Source organism: Ptychodera flava, chromosome 14, assembly GCF_041260155.1.
Source record: "Ptychodera flava strain L36383 chromosome 14, AS_Pfla_20210202, whole genome shotgun sequence".
Classification (NCBI taxonomy): Eukaryota; Metazoa; Hemichordata; class Enteropneusta; family Ptychoderidae; genus Ptychodera; species Ptychodera flava.
In genome coordinates, this window is record NC_091941.1 from 23,203,822 (window position 1) to 23,223,512 (window position 19,691).

The 19,691-nt window shown below is 37.1% G+C and overlaps 2 protein-coding genes and 1 long non-coding RNA gene across 3 annotated transcripts in view; 1 reads left to right on the forward strand and 2 right to left on the reverse strand.

The window, feature by feature from the left end:
• Positions 1–19,691, reverse strand: part of LOC139149811 (pyruvate carboxylase, mitochondrial-like) — a 58,389-nt gene that overhangs the window by 37,252 nt on the left and 1,446 nt on the right.
• Positions 393–2,944, forward strand: LOC139149816 (uncharacterized). Its single transcript, XR_011556154.1, has 2 exons — positions 393–1,988; positions 2,208–2,944. It is a non-coding gene; the product is annotated as an uncharacterized lncRNA (long non-coding RNA).
• Positions 2,737–9,265, reverse strand: LOC139149814 (uncharacterized). Its single transcript, XM_070721806.1, has 7 exons — positions 8,891–9,265; positions 7,532–7,614; positions 6,808–6,915; positions 6,220–6,434; positions 5,512–5,580; positions 4,937–5,074; positions 2,737–4,047 (listed from the first exon to the last, which is right to left on the reverse strand). The coding sequence occupies exons 1-4, from the start codon at positions 9,087–9,089 to the stop codon at positions 6,312–6,314; spliced, it is 513 nt and encodes a 170-aa protein (XP_070577907.1). The 5' UTR covers positions 9,090–9,265; the 3' UTR covers positions 2,737–4,047; positions 4,937–5,074; positions 5,512–5,580; positions 6,220–6,311.

The following is a 19,691-nucleotide window of genomic DNA, read 5'->3' on the forward strand; positions in this document are numbered from 1 at the left end:
ATTAAAATAGCAGCTTAGAGAATTATTGAATAAAATGGCTACCTCACTGACCCAATCTTTGAACTTTTTGATTAATAATATTACTGTAACAATAAATGCGTATCAACAATTAATACTTTTGTCTTGACAAATATAAGAGTTTAATTGTTTGAAAGAGGGACTAGCTCACTATTGAAATAGTGATTGATCACTATTGAAATGATCAATCTCCTGATCTCAGCAGGCCAGTTTTCACCATTTTTCTTTCTTAAATTTGTTTGCTAACTGTCACAAATGTAGAGATGATATCAATGAACATATAAGTCGGACATTCCACATTAAAGCGCCGTTATCGTCGTCTGCGCATGTGCAGAATTTCGTGTTTACAAACATTACGTTCAATCCCACAAATCATTGCAATCCACGATGGCGAGCGAGGATCCCATGAGAGCGAGCTTTCATATGAGCGAAGTGGACGCTGCGCTTGCCAATGTTTTGGAAAATAACTTACAAGAACCAAAATCATGTAATTGTAGAGGAATTTGCTCAAGGAAATGTGGCCGTGGTGCATGCCCGTGCAAGGCCATAGACGAGTATTGCAGTAATGGATGCACCTGTGGCAGACGACGTCCTTGTGTGATTGTGAAAAGAGAACCGGTAAGTACTATAAAGTTATCGTACTATACAGCTTGGTCGATCATTATTATTTATCGGTATTTATGGCCCAAAATATTGGCATCTAAAGCTAGCATATGGACAGTCCTGTCATTACCTTTGAGTACTACTATGTGCGTTCCATTTGTCCAATATACATGTATAACTGCATCAAAAAAGTTCGGACGAACGAAGCATGGCCTCACCACAGCTTATGCAGTTATGTGCACATCCTAGTTATAACCAAATGTAGAAATGTTGTTTGTTGTACCAGCTTTTTCACAGGTGAGGTAGGTCCCAGTTGGGATAACAATTTTCAAGCGTACTTTTTCAACGGAATCGGCTATGTGTATATAAACCAAAATGCTATATGATCGACCACCCTGCTTCCGGGCACTCTTTTTCGTAGAGATGGACCCTGACCTCAGATATCGTTTGATACTTATCTTACGTCCCGGGTTTCAATCTCTAGACTAGTCTATGAATTCCTTTTGATACGTTCCATAATGGGCGAGAGCACTTGTAATGAACTTTTATGACTTCGTCGGTCGCTGATTGGGAAAAGGTTGCCGTATAGGTTTGGAACCGACATTGAATCGGTAAGCTTATTCATTGCATAGTTGCTGCTATGAAAGCAAGAGTAAACAAGTTGAGCGATGCGGAATTGTAGTTCATAGACGATGATTTCAGTGCAAACAGTCGACTTGAATTATTAAATCTGACGAAGTGAGATACTATCTCAGTATCTCGATACTTCATTGGTACACAAGTTGCAAAAGGAGCAGCAACTAACATGTAATCCGAGAAAAACATTTCACAACTATGGACTTTTAGCTTTCTACTGAAAAAAAGTGGCTTGTCAGAAAACTCTGTCTGGTAGATTTGGCTAGCTTCTGGCTCTTGTCCTCACCATCATTGCATCGTAAATTGTAATGTGTTTTCTCTACAGATGAGTAAATCTTTCAGGGTGTATGTCCTGGTGGAGGCAGTAAGTAGTAATGATTTGTGAACAACTGCCATACAGTTTCTTATATCATGTCACCAAAAAGTATGTTGTTGAGTAGCTTACCTTGCCAGCATTACCATTATTAGCTATTGCTTTTCCAATATCTTTATTTATATTTTTGAAATCTAAATCATGTGTACCTTTTCTGGTGATTTATTTATTTGTTTGTTTTTTGGGGGGCTGTGTTTTGTAGGAGTCATCATCATCTGAGGAAGATGAGAATACTGTACAACCTTAACAGTCAAACATTAGGAAAAGACATGTTGCTTACCAGCCTGAACAGCTATCACAGGTGCTAGATTGCATGGATGAACAGGACAGGCACAGTGCTCATGAAAGAAATGTACAGGTTTGTAGAAAACTACTTTGTTGTCAGTTTTACACATTTTGTTTTTTATTTTATTTGATTGACATGTGAACAACAGAAGTGTTAAAATCATATTAAAATTTGAACAGGCAGTGCTAAGATTGTATGGGTAAAATAATATTCAATATTGCTATGATTTCTCAAAATCAAATAAGTAAGATTTTAAGCCTGTTAATTTTTATTTTCTTTCATTGCTTTCAGCAATATATACAGAATTTAACAAGACAAAGACTGGAAAAAGTGACCATGGAATTAATCAGAAGACAACAAGATGCATGAGCAGATTTTGTCTTGGATGGAACCGATCAAGGCCTCAATCAGTTTCATCAGCAGCCATCCCCTGATCCAAAACCTGATGACATAGTATCTCTTCCATAGTGTAGGTGTGGAGAATGTCAACCAATGCCTTCACAGGTTGAAAACAAATGTGAAAAAAAGGATTGGCAAAGAATGTATAGCAAGGACATGGTTATTTCAACAACTTGTATATGGACCCTAATGTTTTAGAAATTGCCATGAGAACAGTTGCAGACACTTATGCACAAGATCAACCTAGGAACAATGCATGCTACAGACACTTTGCATATCGCCAGTTTATATATGGGTAACATGGTCGGTTGGGCAGAGGAAACCGTCGTGTTATTCCATCTGTTGTGTTCTAGTTATTAGAAGATGCTATCCAAGTCCTAATAACGTGTATGTTGGCTACATAGAAGGAGAAATTCAAGACTAGTTGGTGAATCTTGGATTGCTTTATTTATCCTCGATGTCATCAAACTAGATATTGACAACGTAAACCACAATATTTCTGTTCAAACAATTTTTCATTAACATTTGAATATGCAGGTGATGTGTCTGGTTCACTTTCCTCAGGTATGTGTCATTGCAAACTGGTAATATACAATAAAATGAACAACACCTTGAGCTGTCCTATAGCATGTTTTTGAGTGGAGGTCATTCTTACAAAACTGTATGCATGGACATTCATGTCTGCTTTTTCTTGGGTATGTATCACTCCTGAAAAGTCAACTTTTATGGAATTTCAAACTGCTCACATAAACCCCTTCAAAGCCTAGGAAAAATAAATTTACACTTCTGAATGATTAACTTCAAAAACAAATGTAAACTTTTGCATGAAACTCATAGGGATGCAAGCCAGCTAAAAACTGCAAAATAATTCATTTAAAATGGCAGTTTTACCACAAAATCTCGTTTGGAAAACTATAGCGGTGAATCAGAGGACTTATTTTTCAGTTCTTCTTGGCTTTACGCCACATGTGTGTTTATGACATACTGAAATGTTAGGTGTTGAGTAGATAAACCTTGTACTACTATTCAGGCCATCAACTATCCTCTCTACAGTGCAAGGTTGGCTGAATACTGAGGTCAGTGTGTGTCACTGATTTTGAAGCTAAAAATTCAATGATGTCATTTGACCTAGCTTGGGTATGATATCTCTGCTCCAACATAGTGACAGACTGAAGTACACAATAAATTTTTTTATCAATGAAAAAAATGACCAAACAGTTTATATAAATTTGTTCATGAACCTCACAAAAAATTAACCTGAGTTCAGTAATTTTAGAACAGCAGTTTTCTGTTATTTGATATGACAGATAAAAGAATCAATAATGCAGTATTTACCGGTATGTTAATGATAAAATCAATGGAGGCAATAGAAGATCACACTATGACTACTTTCAAAGGTTTCCTAATGTTCTATTTCCTTGCTGGATACAGTTTACTGCGCATTCATTGATTATAACTACCACTAAGTCCATGAGACTGTGATGAGGCAAATCTACTCTGATACTGTGCTGTAACTTGGCTTAAACTAGGCCTTGTCACCAAATGTCTAGTGCTATGGATTCGCCTGGGATCATTCTCATCCAAGGACACATGCCAGGACATGTGGCCATAGTCATTTTGCCGAGACTGGAAGATCTGCCTTTGCAGCTCACCCATATGTTCATACTTCTTGGGCTCTAGTTTGGCAGTAGGATAAAACCTCTTGGACTGCTTAGAGTATTTGACTTCAAACCTGAAAAACAATCATGCAGATAGTTTTAAAGCAACTCTCAAGCATTATAGATTATCATAAACATGACGGTGTGATTCTTATGTATCCTGATATGTCAAATATAACAAGATTGTGATTATGCAGCCTATTGTAATAAGTCTAGACGGTACAAGCTGGAGTTCAAATCCATACGGTCCTACTAATTACTGCCCGTAGCTGCCTGAGGACTGTCTGACAACTGCCCTAGCACTACCCGTGGAAAAGGTGGGCCAAATTTTGCCCATTTTAACACTAGGCCAACAGGTTCAGTTTATATCATGCCCAGCCAACCAAAAATATCATTGATTTGGCGTTAACCTGATGTTTTCTCCTGCAGTTTTGGAACACCCCTTACCACCCCTTACACTGAATGATATGATCTCAGAATCAAGATGGGGACGTCTTTCTAGTCGAAAGCCCCGCGTCTTTCAGGTTCTAAAACCACTACAGAAAACACCAAATCAATGATATTTTTTGTTAGTGAGGCATAATATAAGTTCAAGCTATTGGCTTAGTGTTAAAATGGGCGAAATTTGGCCTACTTGCTCCTCGGGCAGTCCTCAGGCAGTTCTTGGGTAGTCCTCCGGCAGCTACAGGCAGTCACAGGTAGTAAATAGCAGGACCCTATCCATAACCAGCATCAGCATAGTTTTGTAGGCTGTTCACACTTTCAACAATATTATTTCCCAATGTGTGTGGAGGCAATGTGTCAGTACTAAAGGGTCTACAATAGTAACATTAGGCTATTTCTTGATTTTCATTGTGAATATAAAATTAAGTTTCTTGTTGTTCTGTCTACAGCAATCCTATAAAGCCGAGTATGTACTGGTAGGAATAATGAAGATTTCATCATACTTGCAGTATCACACACCTTGGTTTCCCATCTTTGTCCAGTGCTTGCTTCTGATTAGTATGTTTATTAAAATCTATGGCAGCCAACTGAATAGCAGGACCCTATCCATAACCAGCATCAGCATAGTTTTGTAGGCTATTCACATAGGCAACATATCTGAAGTTTCAGAAAGTATGAAATGGTCATGTTTTAAATTTGGATTCTCCTCATCCCTAAAGAGTCTATGATGAAAATATGGATAAAACTGTACGTGCACATTGTTTACATTGTACAGCATGACTTCAATAATTTGCAGATGTAATACTGACCAAATTTTACTTTCCAAAGACATAAACAATCAGTCTAACAGTAATGTCTACTTACAATCAGTACACTGTAAAACCTGTCTATTAAAATGGGACATTGAAGGCAATGAGAATATTTTTGGGGGTTTACAGAGGTGTTTGGAGTCTGGTTTATTGAAGTTCTTTGAACACAGTGTTGTATGTAGAAGATGAACTCAGTGCAAGCAGATTTCCAGATTCAACCAGTTTTGGTTTAGACAAGCTGTACGGTGCAACATATGATACCAAAGAACACATACATATACTTACGTGAACGCATGTCTCTTTGGGGCATACATCAAAAGGTGACTGTGGAAAGACTCCACAAAGCCACTGTGTCTGGGGGAAAAATGAAACAAATAGCTTCAAATGACACTCTGCTTCCAGCTGGATCATTATAAACACATACTTATATGTCACAAATATTATTTCTCTGTAAGTAAGACCTGGGTCGTTCAGGTAGCCTAAACAGAAAAACTCACACAGACCTGTACAGAAACCTGTACAGTTTCCATTAAATATAACGGTACAGACATGAGCACACAGCTGTACCAGCTCTGAAAATCTACAGGGCTAGGGACTGTACCAGCTCTGAGAAATACTCGTCTGATGTAGCATTGTCATAGGTCAGCAAAATGGTGTTACCAATGTTGCATTTCATATCCATGAACCATAGAGCTCGTAGATGCTGTGCTAGAATGCTGACAAAAGTATGCACATCTTAGTACTATGATGTGAAAGATATCCTGTGTAGCATACATGTATTTGTTCATTAATACTAACCACTGGTAGTTTTCTCATAATGAACATATCTGAACACCCATCGAAACCTAAACACAAAATTTTCTAAAGATTTCAATGAGGCATTGCAAAAGTTGCAGATTTCAGTGGATTCTGTTATTGTACTTGAACTTTCTGTGTCAATGATTGTTCCAAATGAGTGTACAGACATGGCTATGGTAGCAAATAGCAACATACCTGAAATTTACATAGTAGCTGAACGTTCTCAGGAATCTTTTATCTTCAACAATCCCTTTGAGTGCCAAGTGAGGAGTTGACCCTTTCTGTAGCTATGGTCTTTGCTGATTCTCCTCTGTCAATGGTGAATGTGCACATTTGCCATAAGTTCCATCAATATTTAGCAGCCATTCATGTTCATTTACAACATGTTGCAGAATGCCAAACCATATTGCCTATTGGGTAAACAACGATAAAAAATCATTTGGCACCAATATTTTTATGACGCTGCTTATTTGTTAGCACTATTTACCCATACAGTACATTCCACATGCTTAAAATTTCAACATGGATATAAGCCTCAATAACTAGTACTGCTGTACTCCACACATTTCAGATTAGACAGAACATGAAAAACTTACAGTATGTTCACGGTGCAGTCATATTGGATTGTCATGTAAAATATCACTGCCAGTATTTGTAAATTGTTACACTGTCCTGATGCTACCATCAAAGAGTACTGTCTGTAAATTGGTGGACAGACTGACTAACATGTGAAACACTTCCCTTCTTCTCATGTTGTTTGCATTTTAACATAAAAATACTCACTTTCATTTTCCTTTCACTTCCCTTGCTCTCTTTGGCAGCATACCAGAAGTGATTTCTGATAGTTGATGCCCATGGCAAAAGGTCTCGACATTTCTTACTTTGGGAAGCCTGTAGACCATGATCAAAATTCAGTGAAATTCAGATATGTACATATTGCCTCTGCATTATTTTTTGCTATTCAGCATGATACACTAACAAGTACAATGTAGCTCAAACCTTCCTTTCCCATGGTGTAGCACTGGATTGAACTGGGCCAGCCCAATACTAGCCTACTGACAGTCTGATATTTATCACATTCTTTATCCAACATCCTATTCTTTGCTCAAGTAGTCATATGATGTGATATCCATATCTGTGTTGTTACACTTAAAGCTCATAAGCTAAGAAGTGTCAAATCAACAATTACTAAGGTATATGTATCAAAATTATAAAATTCACAAAGTTTCAAAACACTTTTTGGTCACTAGTCTGGAGAAACTGCATGATTTATGATATCTAACATGTTGTGCTAGCCTATGACAAAGCACCGTCAGCTCACAAAATGTTTTCCTTTGTTACCTTGAAATTTATAGAATTTCACTGAATCAGCATTCTTTGCCGGCTTCAATACGGAATACCAATACAAACTTGCATAGCAGATGAGATTCAAGAAAATTTTGCCTGCAAAGAACTAACATGATGTTAAGCTATAAAAGTGTGCATTGATAAACTAAAGATAACATACCTTTACTACTTTTTTGTGAATGTCCTTTCCTCCATGCCACATGTCCCAGGAATGTTTGACTCCTTTATACTTATCACACTTTTCTGGATGTAATAGAGAGTAAAACAGAAAAAGATTACATATATATATATATATATATATATATATATATATATATATATATATATATATATATATATATATATATATATATATATATATATATATATATATATATATATATATATATATATATATATATATATATGTATTTATACCGGTAATCTTACAATATTACAAAGTTGACAGTGTAAAATGAAGGGGTTTTTTTTACGCAGGAGACATTTCAGCCTGCATTTCAGCACTAAAACTTGGAAACTCGGGACAATTTGGCCTTAGAATTCAGAAACCAGAGACAGTTCAAGTTCAGTCCAGTGTTTTCTAGTTTTTCTAGCTCCATGTTTACCGCTCCATGTTTGATGACTGTCTGGGTAAGTTTGTACATGCAGGTAGCTTTGTAGTCTATTACCTAGCTGTGGGTCCATAGCTGTGGTGTTTTCGGACGGGATTTCTGATTTACGAGCTGTTTTGACTTTTACGTTATTGTGGTGGCGGGGTTAACAACGTTAAAGTCAAAACCAGCACGAAAAAGTCAGAAATCCCGTCCGAAAACACCACAGCTATTGACCCACAGCTATCTATTACCAGACACCATCCATGCAGGCAACTGGTCGTGGTCAATTGCCCCACGCCGATTGGACCCAAGTCAATTGGACCCAATGATAGAGCGAGAGATTATTTAACCATTTCGCATTTTGTTGGTCAGCCAATGTCCAGTGTCACTGACCAGCGTTTAAAACACTGTGACTAAGACTTGTATTGCATAGGAACGTTATTCCAGTCTCTGGGTTTTATACAATTGTGCAACGAAATTCACTTCGACAGTGCTGGTAACCAGGGCTGGTACTCGGAGACGGTGACCCGGCCCGCAGCACTTAACAGTGAAGTACACAGAAGTACAGTACGTATGGTTCATTTGCATGGCCAGCTTTGGGAGCCTAGGCCGACACACGGTGGCCGTCTAAGACCATGAATTGCTAGAGAACTCTAAACATAAAACTTACTACGTATGCTAAACCAAAGCGATGCTCGAATAGTTTGTATGAGTTCATATTTGGTAAAACCTCTTGATCAATCACGGGGTCCAATTGACTTGGGTCCAATCGGCATAGGGTCCAATTGACCAGAAACCTCCATGCATCCTCCGTGTTCGGTGTGCACATGCTGCGTTCCCGAAAATTGCCGTCCAATTGCCGGACAGGCTTTACAACTAACATGTAAACTAGAATGTACAGGCTTTCACAAGAACGATCCACTCACCTTTTGAATTCGATAGTAGCAGCTGTAAGTTCGTCACTTGTGTTTCCACGTCTCTGACTGTCTCCGTCGGAGTCGCGATTACCACTAGCCCTGCGTACCGTGTGTGGTGGGGAGACCGTGTAACGCCGGGAACACACAGCACGGTCACGAACAGAAGGAAAACATTCGTGACAGTTTCCCCGGTGCGAAGCAAGGACATATTCGGCAGATTTTGCGTTTGATGCAGTCATGTAGCGGACTGCCTTCGCCTCCTTCCATACCTCGTGTGCACTGTACAAATAAATTTTAGTTTTGTCCCTTCTTTTTACCCAATTCGGAGCCTTTTCACAACCTCCAGCACAGACTATGGTCGCCGCCATCTTGCTTGTGAGCCCTGGTAATACACTGCCTTATGGGATACACTGTACACTTATTCTGGTAACCAGAGACTCGGTCTGGCACCTGCGCAGACGACGATAACGGCGCTTTAAAACTAGCAGCCATTTTCTTGATCTCATGGACACAATATTGCTAAGCAGCTTGTATCCAAGGTGTAAAGGTCAACTGATGAGAATGTTAGTCAATCACTTACACATCTTGGCTGCCCTATTTTCAACAGTTTTCAAACCTGCTCCTTTAAATTACAGAAGTAGTGACAATAACAATGATTGTGAACATTTAAAAGGACAGCATAACATTGCACATTTATACAAATTATCTGATATATATCGAGTATCAATACCAGAAAGTTGATATAGTTAGAGTATCGTCTAGAGGTTTAAAGTAGGTGATATTTCACAACAACTTTGGCTAGATCCGCACAATGTTGCACCTCAAAATATCCAACAGTATTACTATCGACAGTATCATCCAGTATCATCTTGGGTTCATAATTGTTCAGTACGATTCACAATTAGTACTGAATTATCAATAGTATATTGGCTAGTATCATCTACTGTTTCAAACTAGGTGATACTAGACGATAGCATAGATACAGTGCGCAGCATCCACTACTATTATTGTGTATTGTACTATCTATAGCATTCTTTGCAATCATATTTGTTTGTACCAGACTCTAACATCGATATCTTCTAGTTTCAATACTAGATGATATATAATGACATTGTTCATATGTGCAATGTCGCGCCTTCATGACCTTTAAGGATAGTCTTTAAGGGATGATCTTAAATTCAACACTGTCAGTAGGTAAAGGTCAGCCTACAGACTTCTGTACCAGTCAGTCCTAGATCTGGAGTAGTAAAATCAGCATCAATGGATGACAATGTAGTTTTTCCACAGCATGCAGAAACAGAGGGATGACTAATTTGCATATAAATATATAATTTGCATATTGTTTTGTTGTTAAAACGTATTCTTTTGTGTGGTTTTAGCATATGAATTGATTGCTTTAAAAAACACAGGGGATGGTGGCCAACCCTTCTAATCCCCTTGTACAGATTGAAATACGAAAAGCTCATATGATAACAAGTCATTGACAATGACATAGTCCCCACCTGTAATAGGAGTATTAGTCTTGATGGGGCAGGGAAACGTGGTCATTAAGAAGTATCACTGGAGTGTAATGTTCAGATCTATGGATACATGGGTCTATGTCATTGTTCCCAATTTGAAACAAGAGGCAGGTCTAAGTTATGGTTCTAAATCAGGAAAAAAGATCAGAACTCTAGCTGTATTGGCCAGCCAAGAAATACATATGCGCATAATAAATGAGGTACAAGATGTGACATCTTAAGGTCTATTATCCTACCAAAATTGAAGCGTAAAGAACTTGTGGTTACTGAGTTATGCATATATATGCATAATCAAGGTCAAAGGTCATCAAGGTCACGTGACATTTTGAAAAAAAAAATTTAAATTGTATTGCTAATTAATCCATATATGGCAAAAGTCAGACCTCTAGCTCTATTGGCTTGCCCGTAATTATATATGTGCATAATTAATAAGGTAAAGCATGTGTTGTCATAAGGTCTCCCATCATACTAAATATAAAGGACATAGCACTTGTGGTTACTTATTTATTGACATAATCGTGTATTTTAGGTAAAAGGTTATCAAGGTCACATGACATTTTGTCAAACAATTTCTATCCTATAGTCTATCCCTATATACCAAAAATCATACATCTAGCTCTATTGGCTCGCTCAAAATTAGATATGCACATAATTAATGAGGTACAATATGTGGCGTCATAAGGTGTCCCATCATACCATATATGAAGGGTGTAGCACTTGTGGTTACTGAGTTATGGACAAATATGTATATTTGAGGTCAAAGGTCACTGAGGTCACGTGACATTTTGTCAAAAAAACTGTATTGCTAAGGGACCGTCTCTGATTGTCGCAGAAGTTCAAGAAACGAAATTCATTCGTTTAGATCAAAACCCCCTCCCCCCTCCCCCTAAACGAAACTTCAAAAGTGCGAAATGTTCATGTCTGCCTGAGAGTACAATGTTGCATTTTGCTATAGCTACTATAGACGTATTCCCCTTGCCACATTACAATTAAAGTAATCGATCAGATTTGAGTACTAACAGGGCATTTTACCACATAAAAGTTTCATTTTATTTTACTTTCCCTTTTTGCATCTCTTGTGCTGTTCTTTGTCTTTGTGAACACGCAATTTGTACTTGGTAGGGGCGGTAAATAAGCGAGAAACTATGACAAGGGGGCCCAGGCATGTTCAATCATATTGGAACGACTATGACCAGGTGCATAACAAGTGAGAATAAAGACATCTAGTGGTTAGAGCAGACGCTTATAAATAGCACATTTTTAAAAAGATTATTCTTTTTGTCTATGTATATAATTTGATGAATGAAATGTTTCGAATACAATGTTCCTATCGGTAAATTGTGTTTTGGGCACAAACGAGATGGAAACAGTTACAAATTTGTTGGCACGAGTGTGCAGTTTTTCTTTAATTTGAAATAAACACACGAAAACTTGTGATCACAAAATGAAAGTGCGAAAGTGAAGTTCACTAATTGATGGAGGTCAAACTCCCTCCCCCCCTAAACGAATAAATTTCGCTTTTTGAACTTCTGCGACAATCTGAGACGGTCCCTAAGTTATCCCTATGTACCAAAATCAGACCTCTAGCTCCATTGGCTCGCTCAAAATTAGTTATGTGCATAATTAGTCAGGTACAATATGTGGCGTCACATCCCATCATACCAAATATGAAGAGTGTAGCACTTGTGGTTACTGAGTTATGGACAAATATGTATATTTGAGGTCAAAGGTCACCGAAATGACGTGACATTTTGTCAAAAATATTGTATTGCTAAGTTATCCCTATATACCAAAAATCAGACCTCAAGCTCTATTGGCTCGCTCAAAATTAGATATGTACATAATTAATAAGGTACAATATGTGGCGTCATAAGGTGTCCCATCATACCAAATATGAAGAGTGTAGCACTTGTGGTTACTGAGTTATGCACAAATATATATATTTGAGGTCAAAGGTCATTGAGGTCATGTGACATTTTTTTCAAAAAATTGTATTGCTAAGTTATCCATATTTGTGGCGTCAAACCAAATATGAATGGTGTAGCACTTGTGGTTACTGAGTTACGGACAAATATGTATATTTGAGGTCAAGGTCACCAAGGTCACGTGACATTTTGTCAAAAAAATTGTATTGCTAAGTTATCCATATATACCAAAAATCAGACCTCGAGCTCTATTGGCTCGCTCAAAATTAGATATATGCATAATTAATGAGGTACAATGTGGCGTCATAGGGTGTCCCATCACACCATATATGGGAGGTTTAGCACTTGTGGTTACTGAGTTATGGACAAATATGTATATTTGAGGTCAAAGGTCACCAAGGTCACATGATATTTTGTCAAAGTGTCTGAGATATCTGCGTGAACAGATTGACTCACGGATGGACTCACGGAACGACATGACCCAATCTATAAGCCCTGGACTTTATCTGTGGGGACTAAAAACTGTGTCACTGCATCCTTTTTGCAATATGAATATGATGAGAAACTAAATTTTTATTTTTCTTGGCCTTATACATGGGAGTATATGGACTGCCTTTTACATGGGAGTCTATGGACTGCCTTATACATGGAAGTCTATGGACGTGAAAACTAAAAAGTCCTCTAACACGGCCAAATTGATCGCATTGTGAAACAAATCAACGTGCATCTGTATGAGGTAGGGTACTATCCTTGTACCAAGTTTGAACGAAATCGCTCCAGGCGTCTCTGAGATATCTGCGTGAACGGACGGACGGACGGACGCACGCACGCACGCACATCACCAAACCTATAAGTCTCCCCGGACGATGTCCTTGGGGACTAAAAAGCTCTGCGTGCATATATGACAATTATATGGCTTTGACACAGACAGCACAAGTTTCATCAACCATCATTGTTTATACCAACCAAAAATTTAGAAACCACGCCCCTCTATACTACCTAGTGGCACTACATTTCGGTGCTTAATGATGAAAGGTTGAAATGGAACAAATATAAAGGGTTTCTTATTGTGCCTTTTGGTAAAAATATTCATAGTCAGTCGCAAGATCATCATTACATCACAGTGTAATACTGAATCCATGACTGCTAAATGTCATATACTTTCTGAGATACACATAACTGGAAGGCACTGGACGGAGATCATTGAACTGGATCATGCATTACTCATAAAAATTTCAAAATTGTAAATCCAAAAATTGACAGAGCTCCTTGTTTCAACATGCAACGATTAGATTGCAGAGAGCTACTTCTTTCTAAATAACTGAACAAATAACAGGGTTCACACGCAGCCTTTAATTTGTCCTGATCACGGTCCCTCCACACGGTCCCTCTGTGGAGGGACCGTGTCCTGATACTAGGTCACAAAACTGAAAGAATCAAATTTACCTTTAAAACATGCTTTCCTTGGACAACAATCAATATTGACATATGTAATGATTAGACTATGCATAGTGATATTAGGTATAAACATTAGAAACAGAGTTTTGCCATTGATTTGACAATAGTCTTTATGTGCACATGATTACTACCAGTTTCCACTCGAAATGTTAGTTCACCATTGTGACCTGAGAAGCCGGAGCAAATTCTGGAAATTACGAAATTACCATTTCATGCTGTTGTTGTTATGTAAATTAGTATTATGGGGGAAAATTCAATTGTATGAAGAACGCAAATGTTCAATATGTAATGTTGATTTCAAAATTCTAAAATAGATCTATTTTAAATGGTAATTGATGGGATTTCAACATGACTGTCTCACTGCCTTCAGATTTAATAGTGATTGTTAATGTTAGTTTCTTTCACATGCATGTGCTCTATTGCCTGGGAATTTAATAGTGTCAGACTCTGTCTTGTGTGACCTGATATGTTATATTACTCTGTCTGAGTAACCCTGGTGATGTCGTTCCACTGTGATTTCTATATTACATTTTCCAATGAAATCTTTACAAGGGAAAATTTCCTTGAGAGAACTGTGCAAGATACTGTGAAAAACAAACTGAAAATTGTCAGGTTTGAATGGCAGACATTGTTATCTTTTGAGTATTGTGAAAATTGTATCTCAGAAGTCATGACAAATTATGTGTTGTATTTCAATTGTACACTCTTCACATCACAGGCTGGTCTTCATTGTCTCCTCATATTAATTACAAAATTCATTTTTTAATTTTAAATGCGCAATATTCATCACATCTGCTTCACTGCATGCATAATCACAGATTACTACGGTAGAGTTGTCTTTCGTGAAACCAGTGCAATTATTCTAGTGTGTTAAAGACACCATTAGTCAGATTATGTCTTTGCAATGGCCAATGAAACAGCTGCTATGCATGAATAATTGCATTCAACTTCCAAAAATTGTAGGACTAAATGCACTAGATAGACTGATTCAATTACTTAAAATGCCAAAAACACGAATCTCATAATATAAATATATTGAACACAATTATTACAAATCTACAGCATGATGTACTTAGGAGTCAGTATGAAAATGGTTCAGAAATTGTAAACTGTCAAGATCTCATGCTACCAGTAATATTTATCTGTTCTGGTCTATAATATTGTAGCGGTATTACATTTTGAGTAACAGAACAAAATGAATGTCTATAAATAGCTTGTTCTAAATTAAATTGTGAAGCTTAAAACTAGAATCTTTTAAGTGTACAGGCAGTCAAAACTCATGGTGCTAGCTTTACTACAGTGCAGTGTTTACCAAATTGTAATATGTAAATGCCAGTTGATGCATTTTCACTGCAATTAAATTGCCATTACACAGAATCGATCAAATTCTCACAACTGTAATCCAAGGTAATTAGCATAGTGGAAGCTTGATTAATAACACGGTCACATGGATTTGATAACTTCCCATCTCATAGCACAGAAACTACTGAGCCATAACTCAAATAAAAAATATTGATTTTTTTTATCCATGTCTTATCATGATTATTTTACAAGGATGTCTTACAGTTACAATTTTATGAGAGATAAAATAATGTCACATGCATTTATTTTGAATAAAATCTGTATCTAGAAAACTCAAACTGTTTTTGAAAAAATGCATAAAGTATTACTTATTAGATGAGAAAGAATGAAATGGTGAAAATAAAAAATAGATTGGGAATAATGAAATATTACTGTGAAATTTCTACATGATACAGGAATGTACAACAGACAACATATTAGAGACTTTGGAATTTGTACAACCATGAAATTCGAAATAAAACCACAGCATTATGAAAATGCAAAGGTCTGGGTATTATCGATGTCTGGTTTCCTCGGAGTAAATATAATGTTTCAATTTTTCTTGTTTAATGTATTACAAAATCGTTACACATTACACGATTCTCACTATGTGACTAATAGTTACATGGCTTCACTGCTCTGAAGGTCGTTTGGATCAAACAGATTTTTGAATTTCCTTCTGTACAGTTTCTCTTGGAAATCAAGAAAAATCATTTTTCATTTATCAAACCAAGTACAATTACCTTTTTTTCAATTTGAAACAGATTTAGTGACACTACATAAACTATTTGACTACGCATGGATGAGCCGTGTCAATTGCATCTATATGGTTCAGTTGCAACAAATACGGATTACCTATAAATAAATCTAGGACTCTTAATCTTTCATGCATTACAAACAAAGTTGTTCTTAAAATTTAGAAGCTAGTTATATCAATAATTGTGTGAAAATCTTGTGGTAGTAGAGGGTCAAATAAAGAGTGACTGTAATTTTTGATGATTTTTTTTCATTGTTTTTGTTTCTAATGTCAACAACAATTTCTTGTTCTACTCCCAAAGAGCACATTGAGACACACAATACGTCAGCATGTTTAAGTGTAAACTGCATTATTATATAAATGAACAGATTTTGGAGGCAATGCATTGAGAATAAGACTTGATGACAAAAATCATGCATTTAAAATACCAAATCAAAAAAAGTTGTCAAGCATTCACTAATTAAAAATCAATTGTTGTTCATATACATCACTAAAACTGTTCATTGTATCAAAATGCAACATAAGCTTATTGTAGTTCCAACACTAATTTTCTGAGGAAAAGATTTGAGACTACTATATTTGTTGAATATAATATTTTATTTGCTATTCCTTAAAGTGTGCTGTTACCAATAAAATGTAGGTACTGTACATCCACACTGATTCAGTCAGTAATCATACTCTGAAGTAGAAACCATGAGCATCCCACGCAGCTTTCTTCCTCTGATCATGCACACTGCATGAGGGGTCAAAGGTGAAAGGGTAAGTTCCATATGAAAGGTGAAGGACATCTATAAAACAGTGAGGAGGATCAATCAGAAGAGAACAAAACATTTCTGGCCATGCAAATTTTCCATTGCAATTCCTTAGCATGTGTCTCACAGTTTTAAGCTTTATTTTGTATGTAGGATGACATTTTCAAATCTGTTACTATGGTCTTCTGCAGCTATCGACTATGCTATGAAAACAATTTTCCATCAAGGTGACCTTCAGAGTACTAATAGGTCATACGACACTTGGGTTTAATGTCTCTCTTCAATCTGCATGAACTATTGAACTTTACCCTCACACGACGCCGACTGTAGAGGAAGTGTTTCCACGATAGCCCTAATAAGTAAAGTCTGCTTCCATGGTTACTCTCATGGTTGCAAATTTCTTATATGGTGATTTCTGTACTTAGAGAAATACATTCAAATCTCTGGCCTACTTTTTGTACAACATTCCAGAGTGTCATTTTGTAACTTTCCTACTTAATAATGCTAAGACAGTTGTAAAATTCTTTAGATATTAGAGTTTTCAGTTTAAAAAATTCAACATATATTTGATAAAGGAGCATTTCAGAACATAACATGATCGCTGGCGTAACAGTCGGTGATGGCATAATAACACCATTCTTATATTTTAAATATCATGCATTTTATCACAATGAACACAACCAATGGCTCTATAATGCTGTATACTACAATCACATATACATGTATATCATATCGATAGATTAGTTACTACACGTGTCAGGCTAAGTATATGATGTATGTGTTGGGCTTAGTATTTGAAAAATAACATGACATACTTGGGCTGCATGGTAACAGTGAAATGTCAATGCATAATTGTTTGGTCTGGTTTTGGGTTTTTTCCAACAGAGGAAGGAACTCCCTAGTTAAGAGGATTCTGGTTGTCGTCCAATTGACACCTCTGTGCTGTAACTCTCTCATGTGATCATTTCGTAGTAGTTGAACTAATTCTCACTATAATTTTTTATAAAAATTTGACACTACCTTTGTACTTTATTGTTTAAACATTATGATAGACTTTCCAGCCAGTACAATGAGCACACACACTATCTTTCACTATTTCTTTACCTATTTCTCTAAAGGCAACTTGTATAGTTCCGTTCGGGGCAAGACTTGCCTAGACCCTATACTTCGCTTACAGCCTCCATGCATCTGACCCCACTGAGTAGGAGGCCGTAAACGAAGTATAGGGTCTAGGCAAGGGCAAGACATGCACAAATAGGTAAAAGTTTGCAGTCCTCTTTTCACATAAATTACTTCATAAATCATAATATAAATAACTAGCACTGTCTCCTTGTCTAATACCTGCTGCTATGCACAAATTTTCAAAAGCAATCTCATGACCTAGTACATTATGGTCAATGAACTCCTGATAAATGGTCAAAGTTTAACCACTTGTACTCGCATAGCAGACACTGCCTCCCCCTCTCAGTAATCTGCAATCTGATTAAAATCAGATGTAGAGTACGGCGACGTCTACTTACACATACGCGGTATTCTTTTGTTGTCGCCTGAGGCGACAGCAAGAGAATACCACATACGCGTAAGTAGACGTTGCGGTATTCTCTTCCTGTCGCCTCACGCGACAGCAAGAGAATACCGCGTCCTATTGCGACAGCAAGAGAATACCGCGCACGCATAAGTAGACGTCGCTGTACTCTACATATGATTTTAATCAGATAGGGTAATCTGTGGATTTATTGGGTCAGTGGGTCAAGTCACTTATGTCTTACATGAGATGATCACGTGGTACGACCTGGTGGACAGGCACGACTGGCACAAACCTCATCAGGTTGCTAGGTAACACTGTGCAGTTGAAGACCACATCTTTGAAGTCTGGAATCCTGGGTAAATATGTAGTAAATTCGATGCGCAGAGGCGGTGTCAAAATCAACATTTACAAGACTGATGGTCAGATACAGAATAGATATTTGGCCACTAGATTCAGTGTAGATTTAGGTACTACAGTGACTTCAACTATCAAAATAGACCAATCACAAAAGTAACATTTTAAGTTAATTACACATTAACAGTCAATATATTACACATTGTGTTTGAGTCATTATACATTTGCAGTTGACAGAAATTTGGCTGTATAATTGTCAACAATACTGACGTTGATATCTCAGATTGTACATATTTTATCTAAATCAAGAAGGACACAAAGTACCCTAACATCAATCGTTTTCTTTCATTAATGGGCAAAACAAAGAAATCCATAAAGAAGGACACGAACAAACAACATTCATGCACCAAAACACTCACAGAAATATGTGTATTCCTATATACACTTGTACACGTTGGTTTTCTTTGTAGTATTGTACTACCATGACGTGATTTCTTGGGCGCATTGAAACTGAACACACAATGCATACTTTATTCTTGACTAGAACAGTTGCGCGCATGAACATATAGCAACTCCTACAGTAAAAGTACCAAACCACGGATAATTTGACCTATGTCTGACCTATAGGGTTAGGGTATTATTGTTGCAAGTTGGTTCTGAAAAAGTTACACACATACCTGTCTGCTCAAACATTTGATAATGAAACAAATTTGACATCAGAATGAGCCAGATTACTATTGATAAGGCCCCTTATGCTAAAGTATAGGTTAAGAAAACATGTTTACAAAACTGTGATGTTACAACAAGGTCACTCGCCTTCAAGATTAATTGAGTTGGCACATGCACATTTTTAGGTCACATAAACAACGTAATCCAAAACACAACAAAACTTTCCCAGAAGTCATTTATGAATTGCTACGTAGTTAGCTATGAAAAGATTATATTCTATAAAGCCTTTCCGGGGAATAACCACAATAATCAAAACAATATCACAGCTGACACCATGTTGATGGGGGATTTGTGTGTCCTTACACGTAGGCGTGTTGGAGGTGTGTCACCCTTATCAGCGAATCACAATGCAGGACTCAATGAGTAAATTTAATCGTTTGATATCAAAACACCACAGAGGTATAATGCCCGACCGCAACTGCGTACAAAGTCGGCAAATTCACCAG